The 17,826-nt window shown below is 58.5% G+C and overlaps 1 protein-coding gene across 1 annotated transcript in view; it reads right to left on the reverse strand.

Annotated features, from left to right (window-relative positions):
• Positions 1-14,308, reverse strand: part of COL6A1 (collagen type VI alpha 1 chain) — a 21,681-nt gene extending 7,373 nt beyond the window's left edge. Inside the window, exons 1-25 of the mRNA XM_035331589.1 lie at positions 14,066-14,308; positions 13,218-13,347; positions 12,213-12,413; positions 11,776-11,935; positions 11,473-11,595; positions 11,361-11,381; positions 11,191-11,211; positions 11,054-11,098; positions 10,741-10,794; positions 9,694-9,738; positions 9,570-9,596; positions 9,197-9,223; positions 9,057-9,101; positions 8,802-8,855; positions 8,147-8,209; positions 7,537-7,599; positions 7,332-7,421; positions 7,149-7,211; positions 6,043-6,105; positions 2,848-2,910; positions 2,270-2,332; positions 1,847-1,897; positions 1,727-1,762; positions 1,198-1,260; positions 633-698 (exon numbers count right to left, since the gene is read on the reverse strand). Coding sequence (XP_035187480.1) covers positions 633-698; positions 1,198-1,260; positions 1,727-1,762; positions 1,847-1,897; positions 2,270-2,332; positions 2,848-2,910; positions 6,043-6,105; positions 7,149-7,211; positions 7,332-7,421; positions 7,537-7,599; positions 8,147-8,209; positions 8,802-8,855; positions 9,057-9,101; positions 9,197-9,223; positions 9,570-9,596; positions 9,694-9,738; positions 10,741-10,794; positions 11,054-11,098; positions 11,191-11,211; positions 11,361-11,381; positions 11,473-11,595; positions 11,776-11,935; positions 12,213-12,413; positions 13,218-13,347; positions 14,066-14,168 — 1,740 coding nt within the window. The 5' untranslated portion in view covers positions 14,169-14,308. The remainder of the gene's footprint in view (positions 1-632; positions 699-1,197; positions 1,261-1,726; positions 1,763-1,846; positions 1,898-2,269; positions 2,333-2,847; positions 2,911-6,042; positions 6,106-7,148; positions 7,212-7,331; positions 7,422-7,536; positions 7,600-8,146; positions 8,210-8,801; positions 8,856-9,056; positions 9,102-9,196; positions 9,224-9,569; positions 9,597-9,693; positions 9,739-10,740; positions 10,795-11,053; positions 11,099-11,190; positions 11,212-11,360; positions 11,382-11,472; positions 11,596-11,775; positions 11,936-12,212; positions 12,414-13,217; positions 13,348-14,065) is intronic.
• Positions 14,309-17,826: the final 3,518 nt, after the last annotated feature.

The following is a 17,826-nucleotide window of genomic DNA, read 5'->3' on the forward strand; positions in this document are numbered from 1 at the left end:
TTAGAGCATTTACAAGAGCAGGTAGTCCTGTCTTCAGCGAGAGCTCATGACATCTTGCCAAGCAATGCGGAGGCTGGAAAAGTTGCTTGGCTTCCCAGATCTTGGACTTTGAGCAGGTACATCTGCTTGCTCACAGAGAAGGCGACCTGCCCCCAAGTGTGCTGCAGGCAGTGAGCACACACACAGTGTCTGCTGAGCTCTGCATTGCCCCCACAGCACCCAGCTGATGGGTGCCTTCTGCTTTGGAGCTGCCTCTCCTGTAGCCTCCAGGCCAACACAAGAAAGCAGTGACTTAAGATGGCCTGAAATGCTCTTGCGTTCAGGGTGGCCACTCTGAAACTCTGCAGTCTGGTGCCTCACCCTCATTGATCTTGGCTGCCTGAGAATGCTTTGTTCATGATAAGCACAAATAACTTTGCTTTTTGCCCCAGTTTGGGATAAGCATGAAAGCCTGCAGAAGGGACTCTGCTCCATTCAGTGGAGCAATCACCTTCTGCTGATTTCAGAGACCCATGCACAGGTTTTCCAGATGCTTTGTCCTGCTGTGAGCAGGGCCAGGCACAGCAAGTATCCTTCAGCCACAAATATATGCTGTGCTGGTCAGTGCAAGCCCTTCCAGGACCCTTACTTACCGGGAGGCCTTCAGGACCCCTGTGGCCTTTTGCTCCTTTGCTGCCCCTGGGGCCAGGGTTTGGGTTCTGGATTTAAAACAGAAACAAAATTCACAAATCCATGTGTCAGAGTGAGGTCCAGCACCTTCCCTTCCAGATGCGTGTTGAACCCTACTTAGTGATATTACCATGAAAAGGTTAACTGAGAATGCTGTGCCCAACCAAGCAAGCAAGTTAGGACTTGAGAGGGCTGGGATAGGCACTAGGAAGATCTCTCTCCATAGGACAACGGTGCAGTAGAAAGCAAACATCAGTGCTATCTGGAAGCATACACCACCAAGTGCAGATGACACCCGCCTCAGTCTAACAGACCTGGAGGTTTGGTAGCAATAGGCTGTAGGATGCAAAGTGAACATCTAGAGAGAGCTCCACTTGCCATCAGACACTGCGCAGCAGCAAAGGGCGCTTGCTGTCTTACAAAATCTGATGGGCTCTTACCCACAGGCAAGGTGGCTCTAGATCCAGCCCCAAACTCCTACACCGTGCTCACATAGACAAAGCATACAGCTTCATAAAGATTACTCACATCATTGCCAGGGTCTCCAGCTTCTCCTTCATCACCTTTAGGACCAACATAGCCTTTTGTGCCCTGAAAAATAACAGAGAAGAAGCTCCTGTATAGAAAGCAATCAGTGAGATTGGTGCAGGGACCTTGTGAGAGCTGGCCTGGGGAGGAGGCAGAGAGCTACCTGTAGGCTTCCTATCATCAAATTTCAGTGTTATCAGATGAAAAACCTCCTTAGGTGGCTTTCACTGTCATAGCTACTGTCAGAGCTACTTCCAGCCCCAGATGCTGGCTTTGGGGCTATGCCTGAGAGCACTCTACCCCAGCTGCTGTCCTTGGGTGTCATGACCAACGCACCAAGGTAGGACACTTGGAAGCATCCACTGCAGAGATAGATGGGCATAAGATAACAGGGTTCTGGGTGAGCAGGCTGCTTCAGGGAGCCCATTTCACAATGCAGCAGGTGGAGAGGCTCTACAAGCCAAACTACCACCAGAAGACACTGGTCAGGGTGATCTCTGTTAGGTGCAGGAGGAAGCAACACACTTACGTTAATGCCAGGGTCCCCTCTGTCTCCTTGCTGCCCCTGGGAATGAAGAAAAGGAAATATGTTAGGTCAGGCAAGCAGAAATAATGGTATTGTGGTTTCAAAGCAGCACATAAAACTCACAGGGGCGCCTGGGAATCCAATCGTGCCATTACCAGGAGGGCCATCCTCCCCCTGCGAAGGAAGAGAGAAATAGGTGAGACAATGTAAAATGGTAAAACCACCACACAAGCAGACCCCTTGGACAGCACAGCAGAAGGATCCTGCCCTCTCTGGGCAGCCAGTCACCACTGCAAAGTGTTCATGAAGAAAATATGTGATGGGGGGGTTGGACGCTGGTGCAGGCAGGTAAACGGACATCCTGCCTGCGTGACCTGCAAGCCACTGAGGAGAAGCAGTGTCCCTCTTTGCTCTTCGTGCAGAGTTGTATCTAGAAATACCAATTTGTTTCGTGTTAAATCCAGCCCAGCACTGTTCCTCATACCTCTTTATCCCTGGGGCAGGAACCAGTTTTGCATGCAGACACCAGAAGCAAACACCACTCACCCTTTCTCCCATCAGGCCAGGATCTCCAGGCAACCCAGGTGCTCCAGGCAATCCCTTTGGGCCCTGGAAGGAGCAAAAGGAGCAGTCAAACACTGCTAACCATCCCTTGGGCTGGGAAGATGATGCTTTCTGAGGCAACCTGCCACCACTGTCTTCCTGCGGTGCTATGGTCCCTTGCTTCCCACCTGAGAACAGCTCTGGGAACACAACTGGGAGGTGGGAAGGAGACTTCTTCATTCAGGCACAGCAGGCTGCCCAAGCTCATCACAGGAGATGTTTTACACCCCTAGCTTCTGCCAGAGGAAGGGCAAACTGTAAGGTGAGACCACGTCACTTGTGGTGCAGCCATACCGTCTTCCTGGAATGGCCTCTGGGAGGTGAGGAAAAAAGTGGTCACAGCCTTACAGACCCACCAAAAAGTGTCTTCAGGTGTCTGACAGGAAGCTAGCATCTAGCTTTGCACCCACAAAGGGTTCCTAAGACCTGTGGGAGCTGGGGGCAGCCCTAATGGGGAACATCTCCTGCTTTTCCCTTAATTCCTTCCTCCCGAGAAGATGTGATGATGAAACAACACTGACCTCATTGCCACGGGGGCCGTCGTCTCCCCTGTAGCCCTTGGGTCCTGGTGGTCCAGGTTCACCCTAGGAGAACACAAAGAGCTCTCACCACAGGGCTTTGCCCTTGGCATTACCCATGCAGGGAAGGGCTGCTCTTCTCATTTCCAAGTGTGGCGGGTGAGAGCTGCTACCCCCTGCCTGTCACCCATCGGGGGTCACCTCCGTGGAGGAGAAGGGCTCTGTTGGTGGGGGTCAGCATGGTGTGGAGGTACTCCAGGAGGCCTGTTGGGGAGGAGGCTGGGGGAGGCAGGCTGGTACTTTCCAGCAGTGGGCTGCATGGTGGCATCGCGTTGGTGTCCCTTGGGCAGAGAACGGCCCTTGGTGGGTCACATCACCCTGAAGGTGTCACGGGCATTCCTCCCTGCCTATGCCTTGGACTTGCCTGATGGCAGCCAGGCTGACAGAGGCCCTTTCGTGGCTGTGGGGAGCTTCTGTCCTCAGGAGGCTGCAGAGCTGTGGCAGCATCTGCTGGAGCAGAGCAAAGCTGTCACTCTGCCACATCCATACGGGCACTGGCCCCTCTGTCCATCAGCTGCAGGGCTGGCCAGAGACATCCAGAGACGAGGCATGAGGAAAGAAGGCAGGGAGAGTTTTTTTTTTTTTTTTTTTTTTTTTTTTTTGCCTTTAAGAGCTCCAAATGATGTCCAGGGGAGGCCCCTCACTGTCTGCTCAGTGCCGTCAGTGGTCTGCATGGTTCACTTGCCAGGAGACTGGCAACGATGGCAGATCACGGCTGGGTAACCATGCAGCTCCAAGGGCCCGAGCAAGGCAGCCCCGTGTGGAGCTGGTGTGTGTGGCCAGTCCACAGCTGGTGGAGGCAGAAGAGATGTTCTGTACTGCTGAGGTTTTGGGGAGCGGGACGCTCTTTGCATGTTGCTCAGTGCAGCCCAGCTTTGCAGCCACTGTCTCTCACCACCCAGAAGCTGAAGAAGCACAAGTCCCGTCCAGCTGCCCTTCCTGCTCCTCCTCACACACCCTTCTTCCAAGGAACAGCACGCAGAGGACTTCAAAATTACATAGTGCAGTGCAGAGCACAAGGCTGCCTAAAGGCATGTGACCCTTTTATCTGCACAAAAGCCCCAAAGGGGGAAAGTTGGGAACTCGTGGCCATTCACATCAGCCAAAGCTGGATCCTGGACAAACTTGGCTTGCATTGGCTGTAGGTGGCCTGTGTAGCAAACAAGTCCAAACCCTTTGCAGCCCTATAGGGGGTTGTGAAGACATAGGATTTGGGGTTGGGAAAGCTTTAACAGCTCCATGATCGCTTTCCTTGTGGGTGCAACAAGAACTACAGGAGGAATGGGCACCTCAACCAGGTGGAGGTGGACCACCAAACCCGCCCAGAAGGTCAGGGACAAGAGCATGGACCTTTAGCTTCTCTCACAGACAGAAGGGGGGTGAAACAGGACCACAGGTTAGTGGGAGCCCTTTCTCCTTGCCAAGCGAAATGCTCTCCTTAGAGAGAGCCAGAGCTTGCAGATAACATGGCTTGAAAAACAGTCACATTTGCCAAAGTCCTTCCCTTACCCAAGCCCAATTACACATTCATTTTTAATTTGGCCAAGCAAAAACATTTTTTCCTTGGTTTATGGAAAAAAACATCTTTGCTTTGCAACTGCTTTTGAAATCTTGAAATCTCCCTGGAGCGAGAGGGGTGCTGGGGTGGCAGCAGACCTGGGGAAGGCACCCGCTCTGCTGCTGTGGCTCTGAGAGGCGTGCGGCCGGAGTTCGGTGCTCTGAGGAGAGGAGGCCGGGTGACAGCCTCCTTCCTCTCTTCCCTCTCAGTGACAGTGGGCTGGAGGTGGGATTTTGCCCATCCTGGTGCCCCAGCATGCTCACATCACTTTGGCCCCCAGGCTTGTATCCAATCTCCACCTGAACTCCATTTTCTTCTGTGCAGTCCTCCTGCCTCAAACCGGGAATGAACCTCCCTGCTCAAGGCGAGCAGCTCTGGCCCTTCCTCCTCCACTGGTGCCAACCTGCAGCACCAGCCCATCGCACGCACACACCCAGCAGCTGCCTTCCAGCCAGCAGCACCTCCCGCCTCAGCGTCCAGGAGCTGGGTGCTGCCAGACACTCCTTGGTTGTAGAATTTTAGCTCAGCTAAGGACAGAAGGATCTGGGCAATTCTGGGTGAGTTCAGTGCTCTTCACGAGCACCAGGCAGGCTTGAGGGCAGCTCTGCCATGGGGGACAGCATGAACCCAAGAGCAGCCCCTTGGCAGCAGTCCCATGCTACAGATCTCCTTCAGGGCTCTTCAACAGGTGGTCAGCCACCTTTCTCTGCACGCTGGCCTTTGTGCTTCGCTTGGGGCTCCAACAGAGTGGGAACATTTATCTCAATCAATCCCTATATCTTGAGCTCCATTGAAACTGTAATGATGTAGAAGGGGAGTTGCCCCACGAAGCCCGATCCAAAGGTTTAATCAAAGCATGCTTGCTCGGGTGGGAAGACCATGCTGGTTATTGCAAACGGTACTATCTCCAAGGAGAGTTAGCTAAAGGAGTTGACTGGGAGCCGAGTACGACTCTGGGGGTAAAGAGCCTTTAACTGTGCAACGGGCAGAAGCCCTTCTTAGGCTGGAGGTAGCCAGCTGTGCTCTGCAGAAAGCCAGTGGGTTCTTGGGGTGCACGAGGACACGTGGACCCCAGAGCAGGAGGGCTGGACCTCACAGTGAGCAGACTTGAGGAACAACTGGCTTTGGAACAGACCATCTGCAGCTGTGGAGGGTGCCGGTGACACCGCGAAGGCCCACTAGGCTGTCCTTGCTCACATGCGATGCCTTATCAACTCGCATGACCAAGGCAAACAGCACCTGGCCCCAGGCCTGAATATTTGGTGCGCTGCTGTAGCTCACACTTGCCAGTTTCCAAATCTGTCTGTCAGATGTGTTGACATCTGTTTCCACAGAACTGGGAAATGACCTAGAGGTTTCTCTGTCCCCAGCCCAGCAGCCAAGTCTCCATTTTCTAGCTCTGTTCATGTTCTGGGTTCTCGTAGAGATCCCGGCCTCTCTGCACTTGCTTTGCTGCCTGGCCTGGAAGGTGCTGAGACCTTGCCCCAAGATGCTGTGGCACCATTTAATCCCAGTCTGCAGCCACCCTGTGCCCCCACGCACTCCCACAGAGGATCCAGAAGGCTAAGCCAGAGCCTTACCTGGTCACCGGGTGGTCCGAGGGGTCCTTCCCGACCTTGGTCACCGGGTGGCCCGGACTCTCCCTGAAAACACACACAGAGGGCATGAGAAACGGAGAGGGGCACGCGTAGGGTGTGACGGGTCCTGCTCACGGTGGGCAGCAGTGGAAAACCTGACCGTGGGCGTTTTTGCAGCATGCACTGCAAGACAAGCATCTTTGTGCGAGGCACTGCTCTGCCTGCAGCCCAGCCGGGAAGGGAGGTGTTCAGAAACCTCCTGTGAAGGTCACACCTGACTTAAAACACTGAGGAAAGTGGCCAGAAGCTTGGCAACCCAAAGCTGTCCTTTGTAAGCTAGAAACTCCCATATGCCTCAGCCAAATGGTAAGTACAAAATAACTTCCAAAGGGCCCTGGATGCTGGTGGAGAAGTTTCTGGCAAGGTTCCTGAACCTCGTGCTCGAGCTAAGACTTGGAATGAAGCAGCCCACCGTATGCTGAACCATTTAACTCCAGGACACCGGCGTGCCTTCATCTCCCCATGCACATCTGCCCCGCACGGTGATGCTGCATTGGTTCCTTGAGCAGAAGCAGGGAAGGGGAGGCTTCCAGCTCCCAGCTTCACGCAGCCCCACCGCACACAGCCCCGTCCCCTTTCTCCCCGGCAGTGTTGGCACAGGGCTGGCCGCCTGCCCAGACACTGCTCCTGGATGCCCCAGCCCTGCTGCCCCACGCAGTGGTGGCATGCTGGCACCTCCGACATTTGCCACGTGTTTTTTTCATCTGTCCTGCCGCACTGAGGGCTCCTGCTCATCCATCCCACACTCACGTTGGGTGACTCAGCCCCAGCAAGCACCACAAATACTTTCCAAGTGACTCCCCCCCAGCTGGCACAGCACTCACCCCTGGCAGGGGTGTCTTGTCCTCACCCAGGTACCCTGCCTGTCACTGTGCCCCCCTTGCTGAGTCCCCAGTGCCTGTACAGCCCCACCACACCCTGTGCACCAGGCTTGTCCACTGGCCCACAGGCTGTTCAAGGCAGCCACTGGCCACCTATTTCAGCCCTGGCTGCCCAACACGCTCCTGTCTACACGCAGACGCCCACAGCCACCCCCCGGGAGCAGTTACCGGCTCTCCTCGTGGACCACGGTCTCCCGGCGAGCCTGGGGGGCCTCTTTCTCCATTGCTGCCCTGCAAGGAGATGGTGGGAACACAACTTCAGGACCCGTTCCTGGTCCTGCAAACCCCACCTTCATCGCCCACCCCAGCCCTCCTCCTCCTCTGCCAGTCCCAGCTGCTGCCCGTGCTCACCCGCTCTCCAGGAGGACCGTCCGCACCCGGGGAACCCTCATCCCCTGTCTCCCCTGTGGGTCCAGGCTCACCCCTGTTGCCAGGAGCACCCTGCACGAGCAAGCAAGACAAATCAGCAGGTTTTGGAGCAAAGCCCTGTGTGCCAGCAGAGCCTTGGGCAAGCTCAGCTCTGGGGCCAAGGGTAGAGTGGGGACCGTGCACCGACCTTCTCTCCAGGGCTGCCAGGGATCCCCTGTCGGCCAGGCTTTCCATCTTCCCCAGGCTCCCCCTTCGCAAGGACACAACAAGACAGGGTGGACAAGGACACATCAGTACCAGCGGGTGGGTTTCAGCCCTGTGCTGAGGAGGCTTGAGCCCCCTTTTCCTCCACAGCTCGTGGAGGGCCCCAAGCCCAGCAGGTCCCCCCGTGCCCCCCCTCCAGGTGTGAGCCACCGTTTCAGAGCAGCCCCCCATAATTTTCAGGCCGCTTGTGGCAGGCTCACAGGCACCTGCAGGAGCAGCCCGGAGTGTGCCACGCACAGCTCACGTCTTGCCAGCCTGGCCTCACCGAGGGCGAGGGGCAGCATCCTCCATCAGAGCCTCACCCCCAAGCAGAATGAGGAGGCCAGCAATGGGTCCATCACCGCCTCTCTTGGCTAAACCTGGGCATCTGCCTCTCCTGGACAACCCCATGGGTTTTTCCCCATCTCCAGAAAGGGAGAGGGACTTTCCTTCTTCTTGAAGGTGGGAGCCTGCCCAGCACTGCTCCTCCCGCGCCTGGCTGGGCACAGCAAGGGCAGCCCCGTGGCCCACCCGGCTGGGTACCACGGGCTCACCTTTCCTCCCTTGGGTCCGTAAGCACCGGGATCACCCTTTGGTCCGCGTGGGCCTTGAGTTCCCTGTTGAAAGAAAAGAGCGGCGTCACTGAAAACGAATCCAGCAGCACTTCCTGCAGGAAATGGCACGGAGAGAGCATCCTGGCCGCCTGGTCCCCGGCCCCTCGCTGGGGAGGGTGGGGGGGACGGGTGCTCGCCGTGACATGGGGGTGGCACAGCACTCTGGCACTGGGGTACTGCGTGGGTCAGACGCTGGCTGCTTTGGGGAAATGCTGCAGAACTGAGGAAAATGGCAGAAAATTCAGTTGCTGGACCACAGCGATACTGATGCCAGTGATACTGCAGATGTGCCATCCTGGGAGCAGGGAGAGCATGGAAATGAGCAGGCAGATGTGAAAGAACACAACTGCAGAGCAATGGTGTCCAGCACCCTCCGAAACATCCACAATTTTCTGCTTGTCCGGGCACAGCAGCCTAAAGTTGCTTGCTGCTCTGGCACCCAAGCCCCTCACGCCTGGCAGCCTCCAGCTTGCAGTGCGCAGCTCCCCGGGCAGCACAGGGAACGAGGGCAGCGTCCAGCAGAGCACGGGGACGGCTGCACACACGGAGGTGACTCCAAGTATTTCCAAGCAAGGGGCACCCACGGGGTACATACGTCGAATCCAGGCGAGCCTTTGCAGCCAGGTAGCCCGGGGTATCCAGCTTCTCCCTGTGGGACAGACAAAGCAAGTGCTGCTGTGAGTAGTGCCTGCAGAACACCCCCGAGCATCCCGGGCAGGGACACCCCTGCAGGGGATGAGCCCCAGATAGGGAGCTGCCTTCATTCCTGGCCCCCACAGTGGTTTTGGGAGGTGTCTGGGTAAAACCCAGGGTCCTCAGGATGAACAAGGGGCCCCAAGGGAAGGTTTACCTTCATGCCATCGATGCCATCAATCCCACGCTTGCCCTTCTCACCCTAAAATGCAGACAGGAAACCATGAAGAAGCAATTTGCAAAGACCCCTCCCACCCCAAGCATTAATGGGGAAGAATAAGCGCTGCAAAATCTGACCTTGGCTCCTTTGGCTCCTCTTGATCCCTGCAAAAGGAAGGAGAGAGGTCAGGCCCCACGCGGAGCAGACCCGTCCCCTCACCACGCTGCCATCCCCATGCTGGCTCAGCCCCGGGTGTGGGGGTTCCTACACCCCTGCACACCACGGGTGCCCCTGCTGTGCCCGACAGTGCACAAGGCATGGTGCTTGCCTGCTCCCCGCGGTCACATCAGCCTCAAACCAGTTGTCTTGGCTGGATGCTGGTGCTTCCAGAGAGGACGGATGCACAGACATGGGCACGTACCCAGCCCCGATGACAGGCAGCCCCAATGCGCAGCCAGATGAGGAGGGGGGCACCAAGCCCCCCCACCCCCATGTCCTTGCTGCACTCACCTTTTCTCCTCGACTTCCTTTGTCACCCTAGTGATGAAAGAAAAGAGGAAAAGCAGAGGATGAATACACTGGCAGCACGCGGCCCATCCAGAAGCCATGCCTGGCACCCCGCAGCCCCACGTACCTTCATTCCTTGGTAGCCAACAGGTCCCATGTCCCCTGGCCTGCCCTGGAGGACAGAAGCACGGCGTTATGGAAGCAGAGGCTGGCATGAGCCATCAGCAAGGGGGCCGGTCCCCCCGGGCTCTCCATCCAGGGCCAGACCCACCTTGTCCCGCACACACTCACCAACACTTAAAACAAGATTTTGTAACACCTCTTTGGCAAGACCCCCCTTATGGGACGTGCTTCTCGGCCCCAGAGGCCATGCTGCCCCCTCCTCCAGCCCTCTCCCCTGACCTCCTCCACCTTTGCCTGGTCTAGGGGCATGGGACACCTGCAGGGGTGAAGGGGACCTGCTGGCACCTCCAGCATCCCCAGCCCTTCCCGAGGTGCTTGGGGCCATGTCATTTGGGATGAAGGTGAAGGGCAGAAAATCCCTGGGAAAGGAAAAAAAATGTGTGCACGCCACAAAGTTTCCAAACCGAGCATGCACATGCTGAGTAACGGCATGCTCATGTGTGTGGGAGAAACACGTCTCCCAAAATAAACGTACCTACTAAAAAAGGGAGGAGGAGGAGGAAAATAGTTTCCTTATGCTATTAGCTTCTTATTTACTGGAGGTTTCCCCGTAACACTGCGGTGCTTGTGTAGTCAGAGGACACCGGAGGGAGCCCGGGGTACACCCCGTGAGTCAGAGAGGTGTCCTGCAGGAGGGGCGGCTGCTTTGGGCGAGGAACAAGGAAGCCTTGTAGTGCCAGAGGAGACGGGGCTGCCCACGACACTGCCCGCTGGGAGCCCACTCCCGGCCAGCCGGTGCAAGGGGATGGCCCTGTGTCACCGCCTCCCTGGGGACGGCTGGCTGGGACCCCACTGTGGCAATGGGGTGGTGCCGGAGTATGGGCCAGCGACCTGTGGGGATGGTGTGGGGATGGATGGGGAGTGCAAAGCTGGGGGCTGGCATCGGGTGCAGGTCCCCATTACCCTGCCAGTGAGGATGTGCCCGAGAGCTCTGTCTGAAAGTCAATAAAAAGCCCCTGAGCGGAGGCACCAAGTCCAGTCCTTTACTTACGGGCTCTCCAGCCTCTCCTTTGGGACCAGGAAGACCTGGCTTGCCTCTTTCTCCCTGAAATACAGGACAGAAATAAAGTTAGCTGATCACAGTGAGCTGACCCTCCCCGGGAATGAAACAGGACTGCAAGGAGAGCAGGGGGGTGGTAGCAGCAATTCCCGTGGATGTGGGGAGCAGAGGACCGAGGCCGTGTGGGACAACGTTTTCCACCACCTTGCCCAGTGGGGCTGAGGGCAGGGCTGACACGTGTCCCGCTGGTCCCCAAGTGTCCCCATGGAGCCCGTCCCTCTGCGGCCAGAGGCCGATCCCTCACCTCATGGCCTGGATCGCCGGGAGGTCCGGGGAGCCCGCGGGGAGGCTGCGGGAGAGATTCACGGGTTAGACCAAGCCACTGAGGCACAGCGTGGGGGCACGGGGGGAAGGGATGGAGGCCTCAAAAGCCTGACTCACCTGGCACTCGAAGGAGCAGCACTGCCCAAGGGAAGGAGAGAACAGAGTCAGTGGCAGCACCGTGCTCGGCTCAGGGGGAGCCCCGAGGCTGGGCAGAGCAGTGCCACCAAGCCCCCATGTGCCTGGGGGTGGCTGCAGGGGATGGGCACGGGACACGAGGAAACACTCACCGACTGCTCCATGTTGGCTTTCTGCAAGGCAAAAAGTAAAGAGAGGGGGGTTGTGAAGGAGGAGAGGGCCCAAGGTGGGGGCAGGCTGGGCAGGGGGACAGGCGGTGCTCACAATCATGTCGATGATGTTGTTGATGGTGTCCTCCACGTCGAGATCCCGGGTCGGCTTCAGACTGGTAGCGGTGAAGTTGCGGCGGTAGGAATGGTCTGTGGCGATGATATTGAGCCGCTGGTCCTAGGGGCGGGGAGCAGAGCAAGACCTGTGGGCACTCCTGTAAGATGTGCCCAGGGGACATGCTGGGGACAGGTGTCCTCTGGCCACCCTGGGGACCTGCATCAGGACCTCTATCTGTCCCAGACCCCATCCCCATCCCCAGGACAGCTGTGGGGAGCATCCCTGCTGTGTGGTCCCTACCAGGTGGTTGGGAGAGATGGCGACGGAGAACACTTTGATCCCCAAATGTTTGGCTTCATTGGCAGCATCATCCAGGCCACCACAGGGCTCCTTGTACCCCTCCAAGGGGTGTCCATCTGTCACCACGATCAGGTATTTATTCTCCTTGAGATGGGAGCCACTGCAAAGGTTTAAACACTGGGGTCAGTGCGGCAAGGGTTTAACAGACTTGGCTGGAGCGCCCTGGCCAGTGCCCCAGCTTGAGGCCAGGCATGCCTCATCCCAGCACAGCCAGGTCAATAGCAACCTGCCACCCCAGCACCTGCTTTGTGCCTGGGTGACCTCCTCCCCTGTGCTGGGGACAGCTCCACACGATGCCCGGGGATGTCCCGGCCACCACCCACCACAGTGCCACCGCTGGGACCACCTCACCCATGGCCGCGGCCCCACCACCGTACCCGATGAGCAGGCGCTCGATGCCCTGCTTTATGGCGCAGTCGGTGTGGGTGCCCTTCCCGATGTAGCTGATGGCCGACACGCTGTCCTTCAGCTCGGCCCTGCCGCTGGGCATGGCCGTGAGGTCCTTGATGAGCACCACGGAGTCGCTGTAGTGCAGCGCCCCAGCGTTCCACACCAGGAAGCGGTCGCAGCGAAAGTACCTGCATGGGGACGTGGGGACATGGGGACACGGGGACACGTGCCTTCAGCCATCTCCCTGCCCACGAGGACCTCTCCCCAAACCTGAGCATCGCTGTCCCCTCTGTCCCAGCTGCCCATCGCACCCCAAGCCCACCACACCACACAGGTGGCGGATGCCTGGTGGCACCATGGGCAGGTTGGTGGCTCTCAGGGAGATGCCCCCACAGTGAGTGGGGAGCAGCAAAGTGGGCACAGAGATGGTGGGGGTCGTAGGAAGCCTGTGTGCTCACAGGGGGGGCTCAGGACAAAGCCTTGTTTAGGAGCCAGGCTGCATCGATGGGGCCTGGTGGGATGGCCATGAGCACGAGGCTCCCATTCACGTGGTGCTGACGTGGGGTGGCCCATCCTGGCACCCTGCTGCTCTGGGGTTGGCGCACCCCCAGGTGCCCTCACCCTGGGGAAACCAGGGTTAGACTGAGGGTTGGTGGCTGCCAGGGTGTGGGCTGGGAGCAGCCTGGTGGGTGAGGAGTCAGGCAAAGGGCTGGGCAGGGGGCTGGAGATGGGCACCCCACAGGGAGCCCCCAAAACTGTGTTCTGCGCCTGGGGGATGCAAAGAGGTTGCAAGGGGGCTGGCTCTGTGGGTGCCAGGTTTAGCACAGTGGGTTGGGGCTGGAACCGAGCCCACTGCCCTGGGGTGTCCCCGTCCCCCCTGCAGCCCTGCTCTCTTCCTGCTCCCTCTGCAGCACGTGCAGCATCCCCAGCCCCCTCCGCTAGGCACGGCCCTGAGAGCCCACTGGGAAGCAGTGGCACGAATTGCGGGGTACCTCTCCGTCAGCTTGTCGATGAACCGGTTGGTGAAGTCCTTCACTTGTGCCACGAGGTCCCCGAAGGGCCTCACCCTTAGGGCAACGCTCTCAGAGGTGTCCAGGACGAAGAAGAGGTCCACAGGGCAGTCTGGGGGCAGGCAGAGCGGTGCGGCTTGGCATCGCCCCCCCTGTGCCCCAGCTGCCCCCCGGCACACCCGCAGGACGTGCTCTGGGAGGACAGCGTGGCCGTGCTAACCCCACGCGAGACACAAGAGCATGCACACGTGGGTAAGATCATTCTTCCTCAGCATTTCTGCTTTGGCATTAATGGTGAGCTGGATTGCATCTGAGCACGTACCCGGAAAACGTCAGTTTGTGCATTCTTTGCACCCCCCGCCCCCCTCCCCCCCCACCCATTTGCATTCAAACTTGCAATGCCAGGACTAGTTATTGTTTAAAACAACAAGCAGCTGCAACAAGTATTTAAGAACAAACAAACAAACAAGCAAGCAAACAAGACCTCACAGCAACTGCCACAATGAGATATTAATGCTTTTCCAACAAGTCCCGGCGCAAATATTGTCACAGAGAAAAGCAAAACTAAAAACGAGCCTCAGCAGCTGGTGCCCAGCCCCACGTCCTGCACAAAGCTGCCCCGAGCCCCCCTCCCGACAGCACCTGGCCGAGGAGATCCAGCCCAAAATGAACGCTACAAGCGGGCACGCCTGGCGGATGCTCTCCTGGCACATGCTGCCCTGCGCCGTGAGCGTGACTCTTCCCAAAATCTGCCGGCCGTGGGGAAGCCAGCAGCCCCACACGTCTCCGCTGCCCCGGGGGGAGCACCCGGGACTTTGGCCCCCGCTTACCTTGTGCCCTGTGGAGCCGGGAGGAGATGTCCTGAGCCCAGGAGCCCCCCCACAGGAGGCAGGCGTGCAGCAGCAGCGCAAGGACGAAGTCGTGCAGCCTCATCTTGCTGGGCTCAGATTCCCATCGAGCTGGGGCGAGGGGGAGGCAAAGAAAGGGAAGGAGCTGCCGGCAGCCAGGAGAGGCCGGACTCCAGAGGTGGTTTCAGCGCTTGGGTCCCAGCAAAGGAAGAGCAGGAGGGAGGGCAAGTGCGAGGAGGAGACTCCAGCAGCTGGAGGAGGGACCAGCGGCTGCCAGCAGTGACTCAGAAGCGAGCAGACATTTCTCCTTGCCCCACTTTGGGCTTGCTGCCCCTCAGAGCGCTCCCCAGCTGCCGGAGCCAGGGGTCCTCGGTGCCCACCAGCATCCCCCTGCTAAGGAGGGAACCCACCATGGGGCACGCCTGGGGAGGTGGGCACGGCAGGGGCACCAGGTTGGCTTTGGAAAAACACTTTATTCTGTGGCTGTCAGGGCTTTCAGCTCATCCCAGTCAGGACCCCAAGGGGCGAGATGAGACCCCCGTGCACAGACTGGGAATGAAACATCCCCCGCCCCCCCTCCAGGCATACTCTGCTGATGGGGGCTGAAGCCCTTAGGGGTGCCTGGTGGTGGGCACCCTCCCACACTGCTCCCCTGGGTGATGGTGTTGGGTGCCTGGTGGGGGGTCTGGGGACCCGCAACAGCAGGAGGACCCCTGGCCCTCACAGACCACCCTCTTTCCATGCCCGGCACGGGGTTGAGCCCCCACGCTGCTCAGCCCAGCCCAGCCCTGCCCCGGTGTTCTCACCACTGCTGCAGGAGCTGCTGCTGCCAAACCCTCATCACAGAGAAATGTTAATTGCTACAGGGGAGAGAGACAGGTGAAATGCTGTGGGGCTTATCTGGCTATGGCTGTAACCTGCTCCCACAGTGCACTTGCACCCCTCCATGGTACGGGAGGGGACCAAGGGCTGTCATTAAATAGGAAATTAAGAGGTTATCCAGGCTAAGGGGGCTCCTTGCCTTTGGAAGGTGGTAAGAAACCCAGAGAGAGGGGCATAATCTGGGCCAGTGCACATCGTGGAAGCGCTCAGGAACAGGAAGGCTCCACCAAAGCATCATCAGCGCAAACCCAGCCTGCACGGCTGATCTGTGCACACAGGACTTTCAGAAGGCACTGTTTGTGCTCCTGCTTACACGTCGGGGTTGTGCTTCTCCCCCCGTGCAGCCTTTCCAGAGGAGCTCCTGCGCGCGCTGGAGGCAGCTCCCCAGGATGCTCTGCCAGCGCGTTCAGGACGTTCCTCTTGCTTCTGCTCCACCACGTGGAGACCCGCTCTGGGACCCTGGCCTTCTCCTGAGCGTCACCTCGTCCGTCCTCCTCAAGCATCGCCCAGCCCCTTCCCTCTCCCCCCGCAGGCTGACTGCCAAGGCTCCGTGCAGCTGCAGCCCATCACACGGGGGCCCTGCCCAGCGTCCCAGATGCATCCCCTCTGCTGCCTGTCCTGGCCACGGGCTTGGATCTGCATCTGACTTCACAAGCGTTTTAACCCCTTTCCTTTTCTAGGTCCGTAGTGCTAAAGCAGGGATAGTGTCCAAGGGGGTCCCCGGGGCATCGAGCGGCTTTTTCCTTGGAAAAATTTGGGCTAATTTTTCAGGAATCCAGCTGATGTCTGGGCAGCAGCTCGCAAGCTGACCCAAAGCATGTCGCAATCATTGAGCCTAAGCGTATGCCGTCACGTCCCAAAACTACAGACACGTGCCAGTGAAAGACATCCAGCTTCTCCTTTCTCCCTTCTCCAGATGAGGCCGGGGAGCTGTGCCCTCCGGCTCTCTCCACCCAGGAGAGGGACCCTTCTCACCCACCCCCGTGGTGCAGCCCCCCTCCAAAACAGCCCCCCAACATGGAGCAGCGCTCCTGCCCACAGAACAAGTCACCCGACTGGGTTTCGAGCTGCCACAGCCCAGTGAGAGCACAGCAAGGAAGTTATAAACTTTTGGTCCAATTACAGACCAAAATAGGGTGCAAAAAATGAATGTAATTGGGACTTTTTTTTTTTCTTTTCTTTTGAGAAAAGAATCAGGCTGCTCCGTATTTTTTTCTGCAATTATTTCTTTCATGCAACCTTTTCTCCCCGTTGATCAAGCCCACTAACAAATGGAAAATACCTTTTCCAAAGGAGATATGAAAATGAGGTGACATGAATTCCCCTGGGAAAAGCTAGCAGCAAACCCGCCAGCACTCTCATAGCCAAAGGGCTCACTTGGAAAATGGGGAACAGCTGAGTACCAGCTCCATGTCCCTCAGCTGGGGCTGCTTTGCCCGTTTGCACAGTCCTGGGAGAGGCCAGAATTAAGGAGTGACTGAAATTGCCCCCCCCCCCCCCCCGCGCCCCCCCCCCCCGCAACCTCATGAAGCATGCTGACACCCAGCTCCCAGCGTCACCTTCCCCTGGCTCCTGGGGACATAAACGCCCGAAGGGTTTGGGTGGTGGTGTCTGTGGGGAGAGGTTTTCCTCTGCTCTGGTCACTGTGGGGTGGTCGCAGGCTGCATCTCCGCAGGCTGGCTGTAAGACCCCAGCCCCTGGAGGTGCACAACTGCAGGAGCCAGCGTGCCCAGGGGCCAGCTGTGCCCGTGCCGACGTCCCACCTCTATGTTAAGCTGCGGTCCGAGCTGAGCACAGTGCCAACCACAAACCCCGGCGAAAAGCATGTGGTCTGTGGTGTTTCCACACGTGGTGATTTAACTTCCCACAGAGGATCTCTGCGGGAGGAGAAGCCCTGGGAGCAGGGTGGCAGCGGTGGCTCCAGCAGTGACAGAGCCCTTGGAGGGCAAAGCCACCCTGCTAGCATCTCCAGGCAGGCACAGAGCCACACGGTGACACCAGGAAGGGTCTCGCGCTCCTTCACCTGCCGTGCAGAAAGGGTCAGGGGAAGAGCCAGCCCCTGCCATGTGGTATCTCCTGAGCACCTCTTACAGCTTTTCCTTGCTGTATGGGACGGGACAGCCCAAGCACAATGCTCCCCCTCTGCCTGAGCCACTGCCTCCCCTGACCCGAGGCGAACTCCTCCATGTGCCGTTTGCCAGCTGAGCTTCACTCCTTGCAGCATGGGCTGGAGCCAGCCTGGGGGACCCTGCCCTCCCCTCCAGCACTGGCAGGGACTGGGACCTCCCCTTCCAGCAGGGACAGTGGCACTCAGCACGCACAGCAACATCTGGGCACACAGCTCCGAGAATCCTTCCCCGAGTTCTCCGGGGTCCTCAGCTGCCCACGCCTGTTGGCGACCATCCCCACCACGGGCTTTCCAAGCCATCCCATGGGGCTGGGAGCGGGGGGATTCCAGCGCGGGGGGATTCCAGCACGGGGTGCGAGTGCCCCCATCGCCACGCTGTGCAGACCCCTCGTGTGCCGGCACGGCACGGCCCCATCAGCAAAGCCACGGCCCCACGCCCGAGCTGGCTTGGGGTGGGTTAAATTTTTCCCTGTTACCTCACGCTGGCCTCTGGTCCTATGGAAAAACAAACCATCTGGTAATCATATTTCTCTCATAGCTGTCTGAGCCTGCGGGAAAGCTTGGCTGGGTTTCTTAAGAGAGAAGAGCAAGAGGGGAGGCGTTGGATGCGGCGTGGGAGCTGGAGGAGAGGGGATCGCGCCTCCACCCCCCTCAGCCACCCACGTGCCCCGAGCACAGCCGCACGCGGTCCCCGCAGGGGCCATCCCAGGGACTGCTCATCCTCAAGGGCGCT

The sequence above is a fragment of the Oxyura jamaicensis genome, chromosome 7 (genome assembly GCF_011077185.1).
Source record: "Oxyura jamaicensis isolate SHBP4307 breed ruddy duck chromosome 7, BPBGC_Ojam_1.0, whole genome shotgun sequence".
Taxonomy (NCBI): domain Eukaryota; kingdom Metazoa; phylum Chordata; class Aves; order Anseriformes; family Anatidae; genus Oxyura; species Oxyura jamaicensis.